Source organism: Pundamilia nyererei, unplaced genomic scaffold, assembly GCF_000239375.1.
Source record: "Pundamilia nyererei isolate P.nyererei 1_Seehausen unplaced genomic scaffold, PunNye1.0 scaffold00161, whole genome shotgun sequence".
In the NCBI taxonomy this organism is placed as follows: domain Eukaryota; kingdom Metazoa; phylum Chordata; class Actinopteri; order Cichliformes; family Cichlidae; genus Pundamilia; species Pundamilia nyererei.
In genome coordinates, this window is record NW_005187562.1 from 933593 (window position 1) to 954346 (window position 20754).

A 20754-nucleotide genomic window follows, 5' to 3' on the forward strand; every position below is an offset into this window, starting at 1 on the left:
TAAATACCAACACTGACTGTGTTAAAAGAGTTTAACCACTTATAAAGTTGCTTTGAAGCATTTCTAATTTGACTATACAGTACTGTGCAAAAATCTCGAGCCATCCCTCATTTCATTGTACTGTTAGGAAATGGGAAATAGGTGCAAACATAAATTCTGTATATGAGGCAAAAGCAGAGTTTGTACAGTTTGAGCAAGTTTAAAAGTCAATATTTGATATGACCATGTTTATTCTACAACACGTTCCTTAGGCAAGCAATCTTCCAGACTTCTTGAAGGACATTCAAGGAATCAGGATGCTGGCTGCCTGTTCGCTGTCAGTTTGACACAGGTTGCTGGTAACAAAGTGCCTAAACAGACAATTTGCTAAGTTTTATGTTATGCGTACACCCAACACTAGTTTATCCCTTGAGCGAGTACACCTCTTTCATGCTTGAATAATTCATAGGTCAGAGTTAAGTGGCTTAAAAAACAACAGCAACAACAAAAAAAATTAGTCTGAAAATGGCTAATACATGGATTAGACTGAAAATGAGATCAAAAGTAGCCAACTTCTAAAGAAACAGACTTTCAGAAAGCCTGGAGAACTAGTGCTCAAAACCACTTTAAAATATAGAGGAAAGTCTGGCTCCTTGGCAGCAAAATATAAAGAAATGAAGGGTGACTCACGACTTTTGCATCGTACTGTATTTTATTGGAACTGTGAGCCACAAAAGGAGCAAATAGCAAATAACACATTTGAAGTAATAAGACTCAGTAGTATTTTATAAACGTTATAGCTGTAATATCTGACAGTACTAAGAACATTACTTATTATCTGAAACCATTTGTTTGCAGTGATGATCCCCTCATTCTCCTCCGCTTTATCAGCTGATGAATGTCTGTGAGCCCAGTACTCTTGATTTATATCCCAAGTTTCCTTCCACTACTGTCCCAATGCCAGAAACAGCAGAAGGATGCTTGCAGTGAAAAATCTCTAACTTCATTATCTTCTCACCATGATGTCCTTATTGACACACAGCACTGTGTGATTTGTCTGTAGGACCTTGGCAGATGTGGATAAGGATGGCCAGCTGCAGGCTGATGAGTTCATTCTGGCCATGCACCTGGTGGACATGGCTAAGACGGGCCGCCCTCTACCACTCACTCTGCCACAAGACCTAGTACCACCCTCTCTGAGGTAACACAGAGATTCATTTACAATTTTTTTTTAAAAATTAACCAAATAGATAAATGAACAAATGTTCTTTTTGCTTTTGTTACAGAGGAGGAATTAAATCCAATGAGCTTGTTAATGGAACAGGGCCCTACATAACTCCCTGTTTAATAGACACAGCAGAGATAGAACCTGCTCAAAAGAACAAGAGCAGCGGTATGGCTTTGTGAATTCTGCATGTTTTGTTCCATTGGACGTCCTCTGTCTTACTTTGTAATACACCTATTTCTTTCCCCTCCTCTTAGTGTCCTTTGAGGACAAGCTGAAGGAGAACTTTGCAAAGGGAAGCGCAGAGCTGGAGAAACGACGTCTAGCTCTTGAGGAGCAGCAGAAAAAGGAGAAGGAGAAGAGAGAGAGGGAGGAGAGAGAGGCTCAAGAACGGAGGGAGAGGGAGGCCAGGGAGCTGGAGAACCGGAGGAGGCTGGAGGAGGAGAGGCGGCTGGAGAGGCAGAGAGAAATGGAGCGACAAAGGGAAGAGGAGAGGCTGAGAGAGCTGGAGAGGAAGGAGGTGAGTGCCGGAGCAGTCGGGTGATGCTGTCTGGGATCGATGGTCTTCTCTGATAACCTTCTGTCTTCATACTTCCAGGCAGCGAAGCAGGAGATGGAGCGCCAGCGGAGGGACGAGTGGGAGCGTGCGAAAAGAGAGGAGCTGGGCAGGAAGAAAGAGGGGGAGCAAGAGGAGATCTCTCGACTAAGGGCGAAAAAGAAGAGTCTGGAGTTGGAGCTAGAGGCTGTGGTGAGGCTACATTAACACTTATAAATATTCACACCTACAATTCACAGTGCTAATCAAAGCATGGGTGCACCATGATATCATTTACCTGGTCTCACAGGGGAACATGCACAAGCAGATCTCAGACCGTCTCCGCGACGCGCAGAGCAAAAGGCGGATTCAGAAGGCTGAGCTGGACCTCGTCAATCAGAAGAGGGACACCCGCGTTGCAGAGATTAACGCGCTTCAGCTCGAGTTTGAGGTTAACAGAAATGTTTCTCTCGGTTTTCTGCCCTGTCAGTTTTCTGCATGTGTGTTTTTACGCGCTCTCCTCTCGGTTGGTCGCAGGAGTGGCAGAGGAAGCTCTCACAGCTGGTTCCAGAACAACAGAGACTGTGTGAGAAGCTGCAAAACATCAGCCTCAACAAACTCCCGTGTGGGTGACAAATGCCTCCTCTCACGTCACACAGATTAGTCACTGGCCGCTGGTCTGACATGTCTCTGACCTTTGATCTTTGTAGCTGTGACTTTGACCTCCCTGACCGGGACTGTGACGGAGAAGACTGTAAACTGCCGGAGGCTGAAGGACCAGCTTGACATCCTGGAAAGGGAAACGACAGACAAACTGACGCAGATGGAGCAGTACAATAAGGAGCTTAAGGTCAGTGTTTGGTTCAGGCCACTACAGACTCATTCAGACCAAAGTTGTAGGGGGAAAAAAAAGAACATAGCCTCTGATATCACCCATAAATTATAGGAAGCACTTTATATTCTGTATTTGTACCGAGACGTGTATGTAGCACACTAAGCTGCCTCCCTTGGCAGTTCTTTAAAATCATTCATCACAATCTGAAACTATTTCTTCATGAAACTAACTTTAAGGCTAAAGTTGGGTTTTTCATACCCCGACTTTATTTAGCGTCAACATATTTTGCAAGAGAAGTTTCATAGTAGTGAATATAATCGTGCAGCAAAATAAGGTAAAATTGCTTTAAGATGGATTGCACTGATGTTAAATGAAGCAAAAGCATACTGTTGTTTTTGTCCCACAGCTCTGGCTTGATATTAAATAGCACAAAAACAGGGCGTTTTCAACTTGCTGTGAAATCTTGTTCAACTGGTCACAATAGCTCTAGAGTTTCACCCCTTGGGCAATGGAAACGTAAACTATTTTTGCACACATACAGTCTCTGAAGTCTACGTTTGTCATCAAACAGCCTGATCATTTGATAGCTGTGAATGACATCCTCTCAGAGTCTTATCATCAGTCTGATGTTAATAACTGGAGCACTAAAACACCTGCTCTCCCTTTCTCTTGGTCTCTGTCTCTTGGTTTGTTTATTTCTTAAGCAGCTTTTAAAGCTTTTAACCCCTGGCCTCTTCTCTTTCTCTTGTCTTCTTCTTCTCCCTGCTACCTGGATGTGTCTTCTTACTTTTTATTTTTGTTGTCTCTGCCTGTTCCTTTGTGACACACTTTTCTTCTTTGCTCTCCTCACCCATCGTCTAAACATTTTGTCTCCCTCCATCGTCACACTGTTATTTCCATAGCTCGGGGATATGGACGACTGTGTCCTCCGAGGCCTTCTGTCTCTGCTGGCCTGCCTCAGCCAGCTCTTCCTTCTCATCAAGGTTAACCCTCTTTCTCTGTCGCTTTATTTCCCACTCTGTACATTTCCCCCCCCCCTTCAAGCAACAATCTTAAATCTCCTTTCCTTTGCATCCCGCAATGATTTGATCTGCTCGTTCATCTTTTCCTGCTCTTTTGAATTATTTTTAAATGGAGGTTTTTGTTGGTACCATGCCTTCTTCCTTCGCTGTTGTTTCTCTCTGTGGGATTTGTTCTAGTCTGTGTTTTCTGTGTAAACAGGATGCACCCCGAGGGTAAAACGCACGCACACAGAATGTCTAACCTGCACAACTTCTGTGTTAGAAAGAGAAAAAATATACACATACACATACAGCATGCCTGCGTGTTTCTGTGAATGTTGCTGCTGTTTATGAGAAATCATAAATGGCAAAACAATGTTCATCTTGTCATGCTAAGTGCATCGTGTGGAGAAGCTGTTGTGTTGTGGTTCTTTCAGACTTTTAGGGCTGATAAGAACAAAGGTCTTAGACAGATATTTACATGTCTCCTTGCGTTGCACATTCTGTGACGGCATCAGGAGCTGAGGGAGAAGCAGGTGAGGCAGCAGGCTGTTCTGGACGACCTGCACAGAGTCAAAGAGGAGAAATTGAGGGAGCTCCAGAGACGCCGCGAGGAGGAGGAGAGAGAAAGGAGGAGGAGAGAGGAAGAAGAAGAGGCGGCCAGGTGAATCTCAGGGTTTGTCTGTATTACTCTTGCTTAGATATAATGTGGCTTTATTAAGCTGCATTTACTTCCCACAGACAGGCAAAGCTGGAGCAAGAAAAGAGAGAGCAGGAGCGGAGGGAACAAGAGAAGAGGGAGAAAGAGGAAGAGGAGGCACGGCAGAGGAGGCTTCTGGAGGAGCAGAGGGCCAGACAGAGGGAAGAGGAAGAGAGAGAGGCCCAGGCTCGCCACCGGGCAGCCCAGGAGAAAGCACAAGAAGAGGAGAGAAGAAGGAGAGAGGAGGAGGCAGAGGCGGAGAAGAAGAGGAGGGAGGCCGAGGAGGAGAAGAGACTGAAAGAGGTTGAGGAGGAGAAGAGGAGGAAAGAAGAGCAGGAAATGGGGCAGCAGTTGGCACCCAAGCTAACCACCTACAGAGCCCTGTACTCCTTTGTTGCTCGCAACGCAGATGAGCTGAGTGTAGACGCAGACTGTCTCATAGAGGTACGAAGCACACACCCACGCTGCAAACACGCAGGATATTCGTCTTTTTAAAATGTATTTAATATGTATTACTCAAAATCTTGTTGCTTTTGATTATCAATTAGTTTTTGTGGGACCTGATCTGTTGGCTTTTTAGGCTCAGTGTCAGACTCGTTAGATAATTCCATTACAGTCCATTTAAAAAATGCACCAAATGGCAGCAACACCACAAGCACGGTCCAGTTCAGTGGCTCGATTTATCAAAGGTGACACAGCGGTCAAGTACAGCTGCCAGCGTTGGCACATTTGCCACGATTCCAAATTGTCAGCGTGTCAATTCCTGTTCTAGAATACGAGGTTAACTCAGCTTCAAGCTGTGATTTCTTTTGCTATTTTTTTGGGCTTTTTGTTGGCCTACTTTTTGGAATAAGAAATACAGAAAGAGTTTCACCCTTGGCTTGGTTAATAATCCATCCATTGGCTTATCCAGCCAGACCCTGTCCCAGCTGCTAGAGGGCAAGAGGCAGGGTACGCCCTAGAAACGTCACCAATCTGTCACAGGACTAACACAGAGAGGCTAACAAGCATGCATACTTACAGTCAGTTGAGAATCACCAGTTAACCTAATCCCACTCATGTCTTTGGACTGTGGGAGGAAGGCAGACTAACCACAGTCACCATGCAGACACCACACAGAAAGGTCCCAGGCTGCATTCAAACACAGGACCTTCTCACAGTGAGGCAGCAGCACTAACCACTGCACCCCTGGTTAAAAATCTATAATTATATTTTGATTTTAAGTAATCACTGATGGAGTTAAAGTTCAATCAATTATCCCCGTTATCCCCGTTTCCTCAAGGAGCATCAATTCTGAAAGTGTTAGAATTAAGGACCGATCACAAAACGTTTATCTTGATCCCCTCGCTGCGAATGACTGACTGCAAGTGAACTGTGTTTTCCGTGATGCAGGTGGATGAGCACACAGTCGGTGAGCCTGGCTGGTTGTGCGGAAGTTACCGCGGAAACAGGGGCTGGTTCCCCCAGAGTTACGCTGAGAAATGTCTGACCCCTGCCTCGACTCAAAGTGGTCCCACTTCACCTGGAAAAATGTCCTGTCTGCCACCACCACTAAACACAAGGTAACATAAAACAGGAGGAGCAGATTGAGATTGTTTCTAGGCTTTTAGCTCCTCTGCACTAAAGATAGAACTGTCTGGGTCTTTTTTTTTTCTGCTGACTGAAAGTCTGTAACAGCCACCTAGGTCGTTGTAATTTATGCCATAGCACTGTCAGGTTGTTTTTATTCTTTTCTTGGATCCTCCCCTAATGGTTTGTCCCTCTTGTTTTACCCAGACACCCCGATGTGGTGGAAAAAGGTGACAGCCCTCTTCCTGTCCAATCTGATGCTTCACAGGTAGAGCCTGACTGTTGTTTACTTTTATTTCCTGGCTAGATGACTCCTTATTCTTTATAATGAGCAGGTAAACTTTACTGTGACCTACTTCAGCAGCAAAAATGAAGCCCTGTTTCATTTTTGCCTTTGTTTAAAAAGGTCTTTAGTTTTCCAGTTTAGCATGTTAGCAAGATACAGTTAGATCCATAATTTGTGAGACAGTTTTTATAGTTTTTGCTCTGTATGTGAAATGCAGACTTTCAGCTTGAATTCAAAAGCTTCAAAAAGAAAATAATTTGCATGAGCTGTTTGGGGAATTGCAGACTTTTTGTATACCGACCCATTTTCTCAATAAGCGGACAGTTGACTGGCAAGCAGTTTCATGGCCAGGTGAGGCCTTTTCTCTTGCTATTTCAAGACAAATGAAGCAGAGAATAACAGATAAAGTTGATCCAGTTCAGATTTTATCAATTTGCATTGCAATTACATATACAAGTTAAATATAAGGTCCAAAAAGCAAGTCAGAGCAGGTTGGGGAAGCCATCATTTGGCTGAAAAAGTCAGCTCATGATCCTCTGCATACCACATTGTCTGTCAAACATAGGGGAAGCAATGTTATAGCATGGGTGTGTTTGCCAGTGAAACTGGGTCACTAGTGTTTATTGATGGTGTGACTGCTGATAAATGTAGCAGGATGAATTCTGAAGTGTACAGGGCTGTACTGTCTGCTCAGATTCAGTCATATGTTGTAAAACCAATCAGGGCAAATGGATAATGACCCAAAGCATACTGCAAAAACAACCCAGAGCATGCTTTTCAGTTACTGAAGACAAAACTGAAGGCAAATAAGCAGTAGCTGATGGTGGCTGCAGCAAAGGCCCAGCAGACTATATAGAGGGAGGAAACATGATGTTTTTACAAGTATTAAAACGATCTTTAAATTTAAAATGGTGTTAGTTTGTAGGGGAGTGGGTATTAAAAATGGCTGTAGTTTGTCAACAGTTTGGGCAAAATATTCGTAAAACCCCTCGAATTAAAGCCGAAAGCCTGCACTTCAGTCATGTATTAATTGTTTCATTTAAAATCCCTGTTCTGGTGTGCAAAGGTAAAACTATAAAATGTGTCTTCATCCAACAAATTATGGACTTACCTGTAAAACCGGCCAATTACCAGTAAGCTCAAAGTGCAATTTAAGCTTATGGGGCACGGTAATATTTCTTAATAAGTATCTGGTACTAAATCACAGTATTGGATAAATCAAAATGTTGATGCAATGGTTGTTATAGTTTAAAAAAAACTGTCACAGTCCTGGGTCTGCAGCCCAGTGTTTTGTGTGTTCGGTTTAAGTTTTATTCTGGAAATTGTGGTTTTCTGTTTTGCATTTCCTGTTTTACTTTGGAGAGTCCCCCGTCTGGTGTTCAGTGTTTTGGGTTATGCTTTCCTGTTGTCTTGTCTAATTAGGTTCAGCTGTGTCTCCCTCCTGTGTGCCATTTCCTTGTTACCTTGTGTGTATATTTAGTGTGTGGTTCTTCGTCGGAGGGTCTGCGTATCATTCTGTAGCTGTCCCCAGTTTAGGTTTTGGTAGTGGTTTTGTAGTAATTCTTACAGCCACAATAAAGGCTCATTTTAAGTTTGAACACTCTCTCCTGCATCGTTGTCTGCGCCTGGATCCACACCTCTCAATCTCCACACAAAAACAGGAGTCACCATGGTGGTTGTAGATTGACCTCACAAGGGCACGTCCGCCCTGTAGTTCCTGGTTGATTCAACCAAAAGAGCACATTCACTTCATGGCTAAAAGTTATCACTCTGTTACTGAAAAAGGTTCATGAGATCATTTAATCTTCATGTTTCCCTTCTTAGTTCATCTGTGTATATCTAGACTGTGGCATGATCAGAAATAGGTCTGCTGACATCAACACACATCTTCAGAAACAGCACAGCTGTATATTTATAGCTTTTCTCCAATGGGAGTTCTTCTCTCTGACTCTCTGTGGGTCACACACATTTACAGATGTCTGATGACATCAGTGTTGGCAGCTCTAGCGTTTGTAGGTCATGTCCCATGGTCCAAAGGTGAAATTAGCTGTGTTGCAAGTCCAGGGGAGGGGAGCGTCTAGTGATTGATTTCTTAGATGCACCCATGGTGACAGATCGCTGTTCCTTTGATCACACTCCTCAGTCCTCCGTTCCTCTGCTCGCTCGGGCCCTCTCGTCATGGTCAGCCACTTCAGAAACCCACCTCAGCCTTTCAGGCGGTTCGGCGACAGACGTCATCACCACACTGCTCAGCTTCTCGCAGGGAGACATCATCAGCGTGCTGCAGCAGAGGGAAGATTGGTGGCTGGGGCAGATCAACGGGATGCAGGGATGGTTCCCCAAAAGTTACGTCGCTTTGGAGACGGCTGGCAATACAGAGTAAGAAGACGCACATCCCTTTTGTGTAAAACCTTTAACAACTGAAAGACTTGCTTCACCATGTGTTTTTCCCATCATAGTGTGGATGCGTTGGACACATCTGATTCAGTTCAACTAGAAGGTAAGAGCAGTTTATCTGTGGAAAATAAGGTCTAGTTAAAGTCAGCGAAGGTTTCCTAACTGGTACTATTGTTGTCCTTACCAGAATACGTGGCCTTGTATACATATGAGAGCCCAGAGGTGGGGGACTTGACGTTTGTCGAGGGGGATGTTGTTTTGGTGTTGGAGAAAGAAGGAGAGTGGTGGCGAGGATGCATTGGGGACCAGACGGGGCTCTTTCCCTCCAACTATGTCCGACCTGTAGAACTGCCAGAGGTGAGTCAAGCTGAGTTAATGTGGAAAAAAAATTGCCAAATTAAATTATTACTTTATTTCTGCTTTACATTTCATTTGTTAACTTTAGGCATCAAGACCTGGAGGTCCAACCAAGAAACCTGGTGAGAATGAACGCACAGGCGGACACTCAGTCGGTGTTTGATGACTCATTCTGTTATTCTCTTGACATTTAAATGATCAAAATTCACTGTTGGCTTTTTCTGGTTGGTCACCAGAGGTTGCGCAGGCAGTCACCACCACTGGGGCCTCAACGATGCATCAGCTTCGCCTGTCTCCGGGGCAACTGATCGTGGTCCTGGCCAAGAACTCCACCGGCTGGTGGCTCGGGGAACTGCAAGTAAGCTATACTAAAAGCTATACTTTTTTCATTTTTCTGTTTTAAAGAGCCATGGATAAATTGAAACTGTTAACATCAGAAAAATTATGATTTCAGCTAGAAATTTTTACTTTGGCTGCAAGTGCAGAAGGTCAATCGCACCGCCGAGCGCCGTGTAAGCACAATTAATGAGTCATTATTCTCCTAAATCCACCTCCCGGTTGCAAATGACACATTTCTGCCTCTCTGTGAAAGGAATTTAGAACATTATAATGTGACACCTACTGGATTATATGGCGACGAGAATGAAAAGCTTTATTAACAAAAGGTCATTGAAAACTTGTGGCATATCCTTGTTTAATTTAATCCACCACGAGTGTATTGCAAGTAGGAGCAGGTGCTGATGTGTCCAATCAGTGGAGAGCTGATGAGAGGTTAAAAGAGTATTAACAGTGCTGACTATAAAGCTGTTCATGTGCAGCAGTGAGAGGTCAGGATGCAGGAGCATTCAACTATGAGGATGAGTTTGTATCTGCTGACATGTCAGACCAACAGAGAGCTGATGAGGGGTGGGCGGGAAGGTTACAGGAGTAATAACAGTGCTGTCGTCTACAAAGGTCATCAAAGTGAAGGGTCATCTCTCTCTGCCTGTTTTCGTGCTGAGGCTGCAGCTGTAGTTTGAGTTGAAGCTCAGAGTGCGACAGCAGAAGTCATATTTGCTGTTAGTACGTTCAGACAATAAGTCAATATGAGTAAGAGTGTCCGAGAACAGAGGGTTTCCACAGCTTTGTCAATCTGTGCATTACCCTCAGCAGCTTGCAGCTTGCAATACTGCGGCTGTTTCAGAGACTTCAGCTGAGCTTTAGTTTAATTTATAGAGTGAATGTACATTCCCATCATGAGAGAGCGTTCTCAAGGTTCAAAACTCTGCCTGTCAAAAAAATCTATTCATCAATTAATGTTTCGATTTAGGATTCAGAAACGATCCAGCAGAAGATTGATTCACTCTCACTGGCTCTCCTCTCCCCTCCAGGCTCGGGGGAAAAAGCGGCAGCGAGGCTGGTTTCATTCCTCTCACGTTAAGCTCCTGGGTCCCTCCAGTAGCAAGTCTTCCCCCTCTCCTCTGCCAGGTGAATGCTGACACACGGCAAACACAGCATTTGATTTACTATAACTGATCTCGTTTAAGTCAGGTTTGTATTTACATTTTTAAATCTGTATATTTAGCTGAGAGATGCAGGTCGAAATTACTTGAACAACCACGACAGTAACTGCTGGAAAGCTTTTATGTCTATGACTTTGAAACTAATTTGGTAAAAAATGCTCATTAATCATAAATTCCTGTCTCAAATTTCAGCTGACAGAACATAATCTTTCAGTGTCATTTCTGTTATTTAGTCATTTACAATGGAGCACCCTCTGCTTATTCTGTCATGCTGATATTTAGCAGACACAGACTTTACCATGGTTCCTCTCTCAGCCTGCAAACATTCAGAATTTAGCACTGATCATAGAAGCAGCAGAAGCAGATGGCGATGTTTTTAGTTTTAGGAGTCCACACAATGAATCCCCAACAGCAACTCAAAAATGAATGCAGTGACGTGGAATTACACACAAGTGCAAATATGTTTACATGAGATGTGCCCAGGTAGTGCAAATAGACTAGGCAGTATTTGCCATTAATTATATCAATAGCATTTAGGAGAAATGAGTCACAGACAATTTTAGTCCTCCAGACAGATGCCTGCCAATGACAGCTTGCAAGCATTAGCTCAAACAGGCTACGCAGCTAGTGTTCCTGGCAGTGCCATATAGCATTCTAGGGCTCTGCCTTAAAAATGACCAAAATCCAGCACGAACTCCTCTTGAGGTGACTGTTGGGACTGGCCTGTGGCTAAATATGCTAAATAAATAAATAAATAAATAGTAATTGAGAGGAAAGTGTTTGTGCTTGTGTTTGCCATGCAGATGCTGGTGCATGTCCGTGCATGAATGTCTGTGGCTAAATAAATAAATATGCAGAAATAAAATGGTAGAATGAGCCAAAATAAAGGTTGTTGAACCTCTCAGCCGTAAAAGGCTGATGGGGTGTTGTTGTCGCCCGGCCGGGTGGGCAGCGTGAATACTCAAGTTTGTGAATGTAAGAACTCGAGAACAAGGTAACGTAAGATTTTAAAATTCAGATCATAGATGCATCTACTAGAAATCTCAGTGACCTCAAGGTCAAGATAAGAGGTCAAATTTTCTAAAAAAACCACAGAGGATTTTCAAATTGATACCACAGAGGTGCATCTACTATGAGGCTGAGGCTTAAGACTGGAGGCTGCCAGTATTTTTAAATGTTTGGTGCCCAAGGGAAACCATTTCACTATTTTCACCTACTTTTAATGTCATCTTGGTCTCTTTAAGGCTTTCTTAGTTCTGTTTTTATACATTGGCCCTCATTGGGTCATTCTACAAATCTACAGCAACAGATTAAGCTTCATATGTCAACTCTGTTCCCTCAGTATGCCAAGTTATTGCAATGTATGACTACACGGCTGCCAATCAGGACGAGCTGAGTTTCTCCAAGGGTCAGCTGCTCAACATCCTCGACAAGACCAACCCCGACTGGTGGAAAGGAGAAGCCAACGGGGTAACAGGGTTGCTGCCCACCAATTATGTCAAGATGACAACAGAATCAGACCCCAGCCAGCAATGTAAGTAAAACTTTAATCCTCTCACTGATGGACTGTTTTTTTTTTTTCTAAATAAAAAATAATAAGACAGTTAGCACACATGGAAACTGATAATATTGTGTTTATCAGCTGTAGAAACAAACAAAAATGTTGGTTGGCTTGGCTCACTCCAGGTACAGTAGATTCCTTATCCATGTCAGACCATGGAACCACTGATGGTAAGCCTCGAGTAGTTGGTTCAATCAATCATTGAGGAAATTGGTGAACATATAACCATTACACTTAAAAGGCTCATTCCCATAAAAAGCTTCTGAAATTGATTAATAGAAAATGTTAAATTTCTTCTCCACAAGGCAAAATGATTGGGCCTTTTAAGTATCCCGGACAACATCAACAATTTCAAATCATCAAAAGGAAAGTTTGACATTTTGGGCATGAAGCGTGATGGATACCTCTCTCATCGTATTGTTAGTTAATTTAATCCAGCCACGCTCTGGCTGCAGTTTTTATATTAAGCAGACTAATATGAGAGTGGTATTGATCTTCTAATTTAACTTGCAACCACAAAGTGAACAAAGCGTATATCCCACGAATGTCAAACTGTTCTTTTAAAACAGATGCCGCTGACAAATCACCCCGGGCAACAAAATAATAAAGAGCGAAAGCTGATCTGATTTCAAACTGACACATTTTTCATCATTTTGGTCACATTTCTGGAAACGGCAGCTTCGCTTTCCCTCTCTGAATGCAACACACGGGAAGGCGGTCATTTTCCTCACGCGTATCCCGCTCGCTGCTCATTCATACGTAGCTGCTGAGAAATTTTAAAAAGGCCGATTTCTTAATGAGAGGTGTGCGCCTGAATTAGTATGCACAGCTTGCGTGTTCTCCTCACAGCAGCAGCTGTTAACAAGCGTGAACACACGAGATCTTTAATTAGGATGAACTTGTCGAAGCCACAGACACAAAACGCTCTGATATTCTAATTCCAGCGAAGGCGTTGTCACTCGCACGCCCGCCACACGTAAGGCCGGCGAAACAAGCTGCCGAAACAAGAGCGCGAGAAATCGCCGTCTGCAGCTGATACGATGAATAATAACATTTACATTTCCAGAAATGCATTATTAATGCGCCTGCATGTGAGTGTCCAGCATTAATATTAAAGCTATATTAACGTCTGCTGTCTCTCCATCTCTTCATCATCTCACTTCCCTCCCTTCCATTCCTCCACTTCATCTGTTTTTTCCCCTCCTTTTCTTCTGTAGGACAGTAACGCTGGCTTTCCTGTCTCTTCTTCCTCCTTTTCCTCCTCCTTCCTCTTTCTCACCCCTTCTGTCTGAGCGATCCCGAATTGCCCTGTCGCAACAGGAAGCCCAGCCGCCAGCAAGAACGGCCCACCTCCGCACTTTCCACCTCACCCGTTTAGGACTCTGGTGTTCTGTGCTTCTCTGTTACAAACCCTGTTTTTTTTTTCTTTGGTTTTTGTTTTTGGCGTCCTACCTTCTCAGCTTTAAATGCAAATTTATTTCACCGTACACCCCTTCCTCCTCTCCCCCCCTCGCTCTCTTCTCTCCCTTGTTTTCATTTCTGTTTCTTTAACTAATTAACCAAGGGAGCGAGGCAGAGGCAGCTAGACATGAGCTTTCAAAGCTTTTGTCCCCCGTGATACAAAAGTGTGGAAAGCGTAGTTTTGCTACAGATAAAAGGAAAATAAGAGTTTGATTACAAAAGTATGGAAAATAATATGTAAGAAGCATCGGTTTAGTTTTCTAAATTAAAGCTATAAGTTAGTATGATGCAGAGTATTCTAACAGGGTCACTCATTCTTGCACTAACAACATTGAAACCTTGCTAAAAATGGACCAATGTGAAGACTCGCTGTTGCTTAAATCACCGGTAACCTTGATTGCTGCTTGCTAACGCATCGCTTGAACTGCAACTGAGATGAAATTGATTGTGATTTTATTATTCGATGCTTATGCACTCTGCCATTTATTGACGCTTCCAAGTACTTAAAATGACACCCACCCTGTACTGAACTGTGATATCACCAGCAAATACATATTTAAAAAAAATAAAATAAAAAAACATGCAAACATTAGCATATCAAGAATAGTCTGAGAGAAACATCTACCACACTGCTGACATATAGGGTTATCATCAAAAGTTTAAATGCACTCATCATGGGCTAGAATGGCGCCGTAATTTTGAGGTTGCACAGCATACATCTTTAATGTCTTAAAAAGAAATGGTTTGAAATTATTTTAGATTTTCTCTAATCCACGTCGCTTTGCAAGTTGGACTTTGACCACACTGGTAGCCATCACCAAGCTTCTGGTGAAATTCTGGCTGGATATTTGAGCACTCTTCTTGGCAGGATTGGTAGTTCGTTTGACCTGGTTGGTTTCCTGGCACAGACCCGGCTTTCAAGCGTAGTGCACAAATTTTCAATTGGGTTGACATCGGGGCTTTGGGAAGGCCATTATTCATTCCAAAAACAGATTTGATGTGTGTTTGAGATCATTGTCCTGTAGACTAAAGTGCCCAACCATATAGCTGCTGATTTGAGTTGAAGCTGAAGAATTTGGAGATTAGTCCTTCTTCACCATTGCATTCACTTTGTCCAGTGTACCAGTACAAGCGAAACAGCCCCAGAGCGTGATGCTACCACCGCCATGCTGAACAATTGGTACAGTGTTTTTAGGTTTGAAAGCCTCATCTTTATTCCTCCAAACATACCTTTTGCCATTGTAGTCAAATAGCTCAATCTTTGTCTTGCCTGACTTTTCTCCAGATGAAATTTGGCTTGTCCATGTGGGCAGCTGCAAATTTCAGTCAAGCTTAAAGATGTTGGTTGTGGACAAGGGGCTTCTTTCTGAGTAGGCACCCTGTCTCTGTCCATGGTGATATAAAACACACTATGGACACTGTGTTCCAATATTTTCTAGTTCATGTCAGATTTGAGCCTTGGTGGTTTTTGGCTTGTTTTTGAAGATTCTAATTAATTTTCCTTTCATCTGAGGCCATGTCCACACTAATACATTTTCGTTTGAAAACGTATCTTTTTCTCTCTGTTTTGGCCTTCCGTCCACACTGAGACGGCATTTTCGGTCAAGGAAAACGCAGAGTTTTAAGAGCGCTCTCCAAAGCAGATACATTTGAAGACGCAGTTTTCGCGTCGCAGTGTGGATAACAAACCCAGAGCCTTTTCGAAAACGATGACACATTTTAGTCATGTGATGCAGTCATGTGAGTGTGTGAGCGGAGGGCATCACACAGCAGTTGTTTTGTGTGCTCTCAATTCTGACAGCCCTATTAAAGATTAATTCAGTTTGTACATGCTTCAGGTAGCTTTTCTTCAAATTATTTGACTCTCAATCGCTTTTGCAACTTTGTACTTTTGTGTTACTCGCAGCAACGACTCCACCTCATTGTTAGTCCGTTTAAAAAACTCGGTGCTTTTCCTCGACATTTTGCCGCGACGTTTCAAAGAGCTGGAAAGTAAATAAACGACAGACAGAAATAAGGCAGGTCGAATCGTCTTGTGCTTCACGCATGCGCAGCACTGGGACGTAAGCGTTTTCGGCCGTTTCGATGTGGCTGAACAACTCTGTGAAAACACATGAAAACGATAGTGTGGACGCGGAGCATTTTCAGACGTATACGCCGTTCTCAAATTTATCTGAGCTAGTGTAGACGCAGCCTGAGGGTGACATCGTGGGTTTTGCCAAAGTAGTGGCAGTTGTTTAGTAATGACTCCAAGAAATCTTCCCAACTCGTGTAACTCTATAATTCTGCTCCTTATATCTTCTCTGAGTTCCTTGGACTTTCCCATTGTTCTGAGTATCCGTCAATCGAATGAGAGTTGTCAAACCTTTTTATGTTGGCAAAGAGAAACTACCAGTTGTAGTAGAAACTATCATGAGAGGTTAATAGGCCTCAGTCTTGTCGAGTTAAAAGCTATTGTAGAACCTTGTTTGAGTCTGTGCATATATTTTTGACATTGTGTGGATTATAGAAGCTCCAAAATCAAGTCAAGCATTTAGAATCAGTTCTTGTTTTTTAAAGTTATTAAACATGTATGTTGTATAATTCTTCCACTGTGGAATTAATTATTAAAAGCCCCAAATTACCATGACATGCTCGTGATGCGTGTATGTAAACTCCTGACCACAACTGTACATCCAACTTTTGCCAAGATTGAACCTCAAAGACTTGAACTACCAGCTGAGTCTTCCACTGCTCTGTCACTCAAGCATTAGCTACTTTATCCATTTACACCTATGCAATCACTAGGAGTGAGCACTCCACCATGAAAGGTGCTTTATTTTTCTTTACCTTAGTGTTCTTGGTAGCAGTGTTGTTAGCGTTGGCATCGCTTATGTTCATGTACTGCGACTACAATGTGCCTCACTCTGTGCATTAAATGTAAATTAGACGTCATCGAAGTGATAATAAAGGGAGATTTTAACATGTTTTTGAACGCTCGCTGTATTTTCTCACACACCACATCAGTGATTGAGAGGAAAGTGTTTGTGCTTGTGTTTGCCATGCACATGCCGGTGCATGTCCGTGCATGCATGTCTGCACGTGTGTTTGCATGCGCATGGATGTGCTCCTGTAGGGTGTGCTGACCTGATGACGCTCGACACAATGACCCCTCAGGAGAGGAAAAGGCAGGGTTACATTCACGAGCTCATCCAGACCGAGGAGACCTATGTCGAGGATCTTGAGCTAGTGCTAGAGGTACCGACGGAAACATTGGCATATTTGAACATTATTAACACTTTTCTGTCTTTTTTTTTTCCCGTCCTCACCTGTTTGCATTTGTTTCTGCCTCTTAGGTCTTCTACAAGCCCATGTCCGAGTCAGGCCGTCTGACTGAAGCTGAGATGGCAGTTATCTTTGTTAACTGGAGGGAACTGATTGTGTGCAACTCCAAATTGCTCAAGTAGGTCCCGCGTGTGACATTGTTATGAACCATCCTGACATCTAAACTATTAAACCCTACTGCTCTGCTAGAATAAACATCTATGAACTCTTTCTGTGAAAACGATCAAAAGCAAATGCACAGAAAAACTGACACTTATTTCATTTCTGCAAGTCCATAGACTCTGAAGGCTTGCAGAACTCATCAGATACTCCATCTATTTATGTTTTGTGAGGTTATGAAATGGTGTTTCACATCCTGATCATCTGTGACCTCCCTCCAGAGCCCTGCGCGTCCGTAAAAAGACAGGAGGAGAGAACATGCCCGTTCAGCTAATAGGAGACCTGCTGGCGTCGGAGCTCGCGCACATGCAGCCGTACATTCGCTTCTGCTCCTGCCAGCTCAACGCCGCAGCGCTGCTGCAGAGCAAGACCCACAACCAGCCTGACTTTAAAGACTTCCTCAAAGTACGAGCCTTGGATAATGGATATTGTGAAAGGAAAAATAAATAAAACGTTTGCTTTTGTCAGATGCAATAAAATATCTCTGCCTCTGTCTGCCTCCTCTTGAGCAGAAGATTGCAACTAACTACCGCTGTAAAGGAATGCCGCTGTCCAGCTTCCTCCTCAAGCCCATGCAGAGGATTACACGTTACCCTCTACTCATCAAAAATGTATGCAGAGAAATGCTGTTTATATGTAACTCCATGAATCCCGCCTACCACTTGTTTAATATTCATCTCCATGTCTCTTAATTTGTTGCCTGTGCTGTGCTTCTTGGTAAGATCTTGGAGCACACCCCAGATGGCCACGCAGACCGAGGCCCTCTCCGAGAAGCTCTGGAGCGAGCCGAGGAGCTGTGCTCTCAGGTCAATGAGGGGGTTCGGGAGAAGGAGAACTCAGACAGGCTCGAATGGATACAGAGCCACATGCAGTGTGAGGGGCCCATAGAGGTAAGGACACTCAGAAACGAGTATCTCGACTCTCGAGTCCCTGCTGCTATATTAAATATGGCCTCTGCAAAGCATTTCATGTCTGACAAGTCTTGAGCTGTTATGCAGGGACAGCAACAATTCCATTCTTAACTACAACGCTTGACAGTTTGCTTATTTTCGAACAACTTTCCTCAGCCATGCCTTGTTTTCTCTGCACTTTTTTTTCCCCCCAGCACTTGGTCTTCAACTCGCTGACTAATTGCCTCGGGCCTCGCAAGTTGCTCCACAGCGGTCGGCTGTACAAGACCAAAAGCAGCAGAGAGCTGTGGGCTTTCCTCTTCAGTGATTTCCTCCTCCTCACACACAGTGCCAAACCCTTCTCCTCCTCAGGATCTGACAAGTTATTCAGCCCCAAAACAAGCATACAGCTCAAGATGTACAAAACAGTAAGCTAATCTAAGGTATAATATATATAAAAAAATATATAAATGCACAGATGAACTATTCTTTCTCATCGTTTACGTTCTCTCGGCATTTGCCGATATGCATTTCATCTCCGCCAGCCTCTCTTCCTGAACGAGGTATTGGTGAAAATGCCACCCGACCCGTCCAGCGACGAGCCGCTGTTCCACGTCTCGCACATCGATCGCGTCTACACTCTCAAAACCGAGACCCTGAACGAGAGGCACGTGTGCAAAAATCTCGCGTTCTGTGTAACCACACGTCCGTGTTTCTGCGTGAAGCACTCACACATTTTTACTGCTTCCATTAGGGCGGCGTGGGTCCAGAAAATCAAAGCGGCATCTGAACATTTCATAGAGACAGAGAAGAAAAAGAGAGAGAAGGCTTACCAAGGTAAACACAGCTACACGCTCATAAATATGTCAGCTAATATTGAGTGTATTGACTTTATCCCTTTGCAGAGCAGGCTGGTATTCCTATCATCTCCTCCGCTGCTCCCTTGTTAACTTTCCTTGTAGTGCCGGCTTGAGCTGAATGATATAATGACAAGCAGTTTCTTAGTGTCATCTGACCTGGAATCTGCTTGATCTGAAAATGATTGTTTGGTGGTCTCTGTGCGGCACCTTCACAAGTTTTCAGGAAATCAGACTCTACGACTCGTCCCTATGACCACTGGACTGTTTTCACCTACAGTGTCATATTTATACCGTGCATCGTATCGTTTAATTTTGGAGTAGTCATTTGCATGCACTGGAGCTTGAATGGAGTGCTTTATTTTTACTTCCTTTTATTCCAGAGTTGACATTTTTCAGTCTGCATATTAAAAATCTACAATAAGTCAAGCCCCCTGCCAGGGTTAACAAAGTGCTCTTATTTGAACCTTGAAGTATGCATGTGTGTATTGTTCAAACATTATCCTAATTATGAATGGATGCTGCGTTTTTGTCATATATCTTACTGTCTTCTGCTTATTTTAGCACGCTCTCTAAAGTCCAGCGGAATCGGCCGGCTGCTGGTGACAGTCATTGAAGCCCAGGAGCTCAAGGCCTGTAAGCCCAACGGTGAGGCCCCGTGGCAACATGACAGTGCTAATGCATGCTTTGTAATTAAGTCCCGTTAACTCCTTTTCTCTTCAGGTAAGAGTAATCCTTACTGTGAGCTGACAATGGGAGCTCAGTGCTACACATCTCGACCAATCAGCGACACTCTGAGCCCAAAGTGGAATTTTAACTGCCAGTTTTTCATCAAAGACCTCTACCAGGATGTCCTCTGTGTCACCGTGTCCGAGAAAGATCAGTTCTCACCAGATGGTCAGTGGATAAAGGACACACACATGCACTCATGCATAAAACAGTTGATTATTAGGCTTTTTGTCAAATTTTTCCTGCCTATACAGAATTAAAGGAACACTTAAAGTCTTGGTTTTCCTCTATTAAAGTAAATCAGCGGTCTGAACTTCTTTTTTTTTTTTTTTTTGTCCGATGAGATGCGTTTCTTTTTCTCATTTTAATCATCTTACTAAAGAAAAGTCTCCTCCTTCCTCTTTAGATTTTCTCGGCCGGGTTGAGGTTCCCGTGGCAACGATAAAGAAAGAGATGGAGAGCAAAGGAGCAGCAACCCGTCGCCTTCTGCTGCACGAAGTTCCTACTGGAGAAGTTCACGTCAAACTAGACCTACAGCTTTACGAGCCAACCAAATGAGGAAAATACATCTGAATACTCCATTAGACACACACACCACTTAATTTCCTAGTAATGAAGGACCATTAAAGTGCCTTTTTTATGCTCTTGCACATTGCGCAATAATGGGGATTTTACTGTCCCTGCTTGTTCCACTGACCCTGAGCTTTTCAGCGACCTCAAACGATCCAAAACACAGAGATGATTGCCAATATTTTCATAATCGCCAGCCAGAAATGGAAAGTAACAAACGAGACTCAACGTTTCACCGGATTTTTACATTTCACTTTCCATTTGTAAATTCTTTTTTTTTTTTTTTTCCGGCGCACTGCTAATTAAAGAATATAACAACATATCAGCCAGTTACACACACGTGTGGACAGTCGCACACTGTCTCACGTATCTTTATATTACAACTGCTGCACACTGCTGTATAATGTAATGTCAATGGTTAGCCTTATGGTGTAAGCTTGAGGTTTCATGGCAAGTACGCCATTAAATCCCGAAAACGGCACCGGCATGAATAAAATGTATGTACAGTAAAATATTTTTCTGCGTTTGTCTTTCGAGTACGATGTCCAGGAAAATTGTGAAGTAGGTTTTTTATGTATGTTTGTTTCTTTTTATTTGGATGCACACAGTGGCCAAAGTCACTGTTAACTTGATGTTTCCTGCAGACATCCACATCTGGAGAACCAGCAGCTGGTCTGGTGGCACCTTCCATCTGATGTGGCTGTTGCACTGATGTGCAGTGGTATAGTGTTAGGCCTGGATGAAAAACATTTCAAACTTAAACTGTTAGTGGGATTTGTCAGTGAGCAGTATGGTGCTATAGTGTACAAATACAGTA

At 43.3% G+C, this 20754-nt stretch overlaps 1 protein-coding gene across 3 annotated transcripts in view; it reads left to right on the top strand.

Moving 5' to 3' along the window:
- The window catches only part of itsn2a (intersectin 2a), a 43695-nt gene extending 23254 nt beyond the window's left edge, over positions 1 to 20441 (top strand). For 2 of the 3 annotated variants that reach the window (XM_013913967.1, XM_013913966.1), the window contains exons 10-38: positions 1043 to 1180; positions 1266 to 1372; positions 1462 to 1724; positions 1803 to 1952; positions 2050 to 2190; positions 2277 to 2364; positions 2450 to 2589; positions 4094 to 4239; positions 4317 to 4719; positions 5668 to 5837; positions 6052 to 6112; positions 8274 to 8509; positions 8590 to 8630; positions 8715 to 8884; positions 8973 to 9006; positions 9121 to 9242; positions 10255 to 10351; positions 11729 to 11920; positions 16524 to 16645; positions 16744 to 16850; positions 17113 to 17296; positions 17404 to 17502; positions 17614 to 17781; positions 17997 to 18209; positions 18327 to 18448; positions 18536 to 18618; positions 19203 to 19286; positions 19362 to 19535; positions 19774 to 20441. In XM_013913967.1, the coding sequence (XP_013769421.1) occupies positions 1043 to 1180; positions 1266 to 1372; positions 1462 to 1724; positions 1803 to 1952; positions 2050 to 2190; positions 2277 to 2364; positions 2450 to 2589; positions 4094 to 4239; positions 4317 to 4719; positions 5668 to 5837; positions 6052 to 6112; positions 8274 to 8509; positions 8590 to 8630; positions 8715 to 8884; positions 8973 to 9006; positions 9121 to 9242; positions 10255 to 10351; positions 11729 to 11920; positions 16524 to 16645; positions 16744 to 16850; positions 17113 to 17296; positions 17404 to 17502; positions 17614 to 17781; positions 17997 to 18209; positions 18327 to 18448; positions 18536 to 18618; positions 19203 to 19286; positions 19362 to 19535; positions 19774 to 19925 (4207 nt within the window). In that variant the 3' untranslated portion in view covers positions 19926 to 20441. Of the gene's footprint in view, positions 1 to 1042; positions 1181 to 1265; positions 1373 to 1461; positions 1725 to 1802; positions 1953 to 2049; positions 2191 to 2276; positions 2365 to 2449; positions 2590 to 4093; positions 4240 to 4316; positions 4720 to 5667; positions 5838 to 6051; positions 6113 to 8273; positions 8510 to 8589; positions 8631 to 8714; positions 8885 to 8972; positions 9007 to 9120; positions 9243 to 10254; positions 10352 to 11728; positions 11921 to 16523; positions 16646 to 16743; positions 16851 to 17112; positions 17297 to 17403; positions 17503 to 17613; positions 17782 to 17996; positions 18225 to 18326; positions 18449 to 18535; positions 18619 to 19202; positions 19287 to 19361; positions 19536 to 19773 lie in introns of those variants that run through there. The other variant, XM_013913968.1, reaches the window with a different exon arrangement.
- Positions 20442 to 20754: the final 313 nt, after the last annotated feature.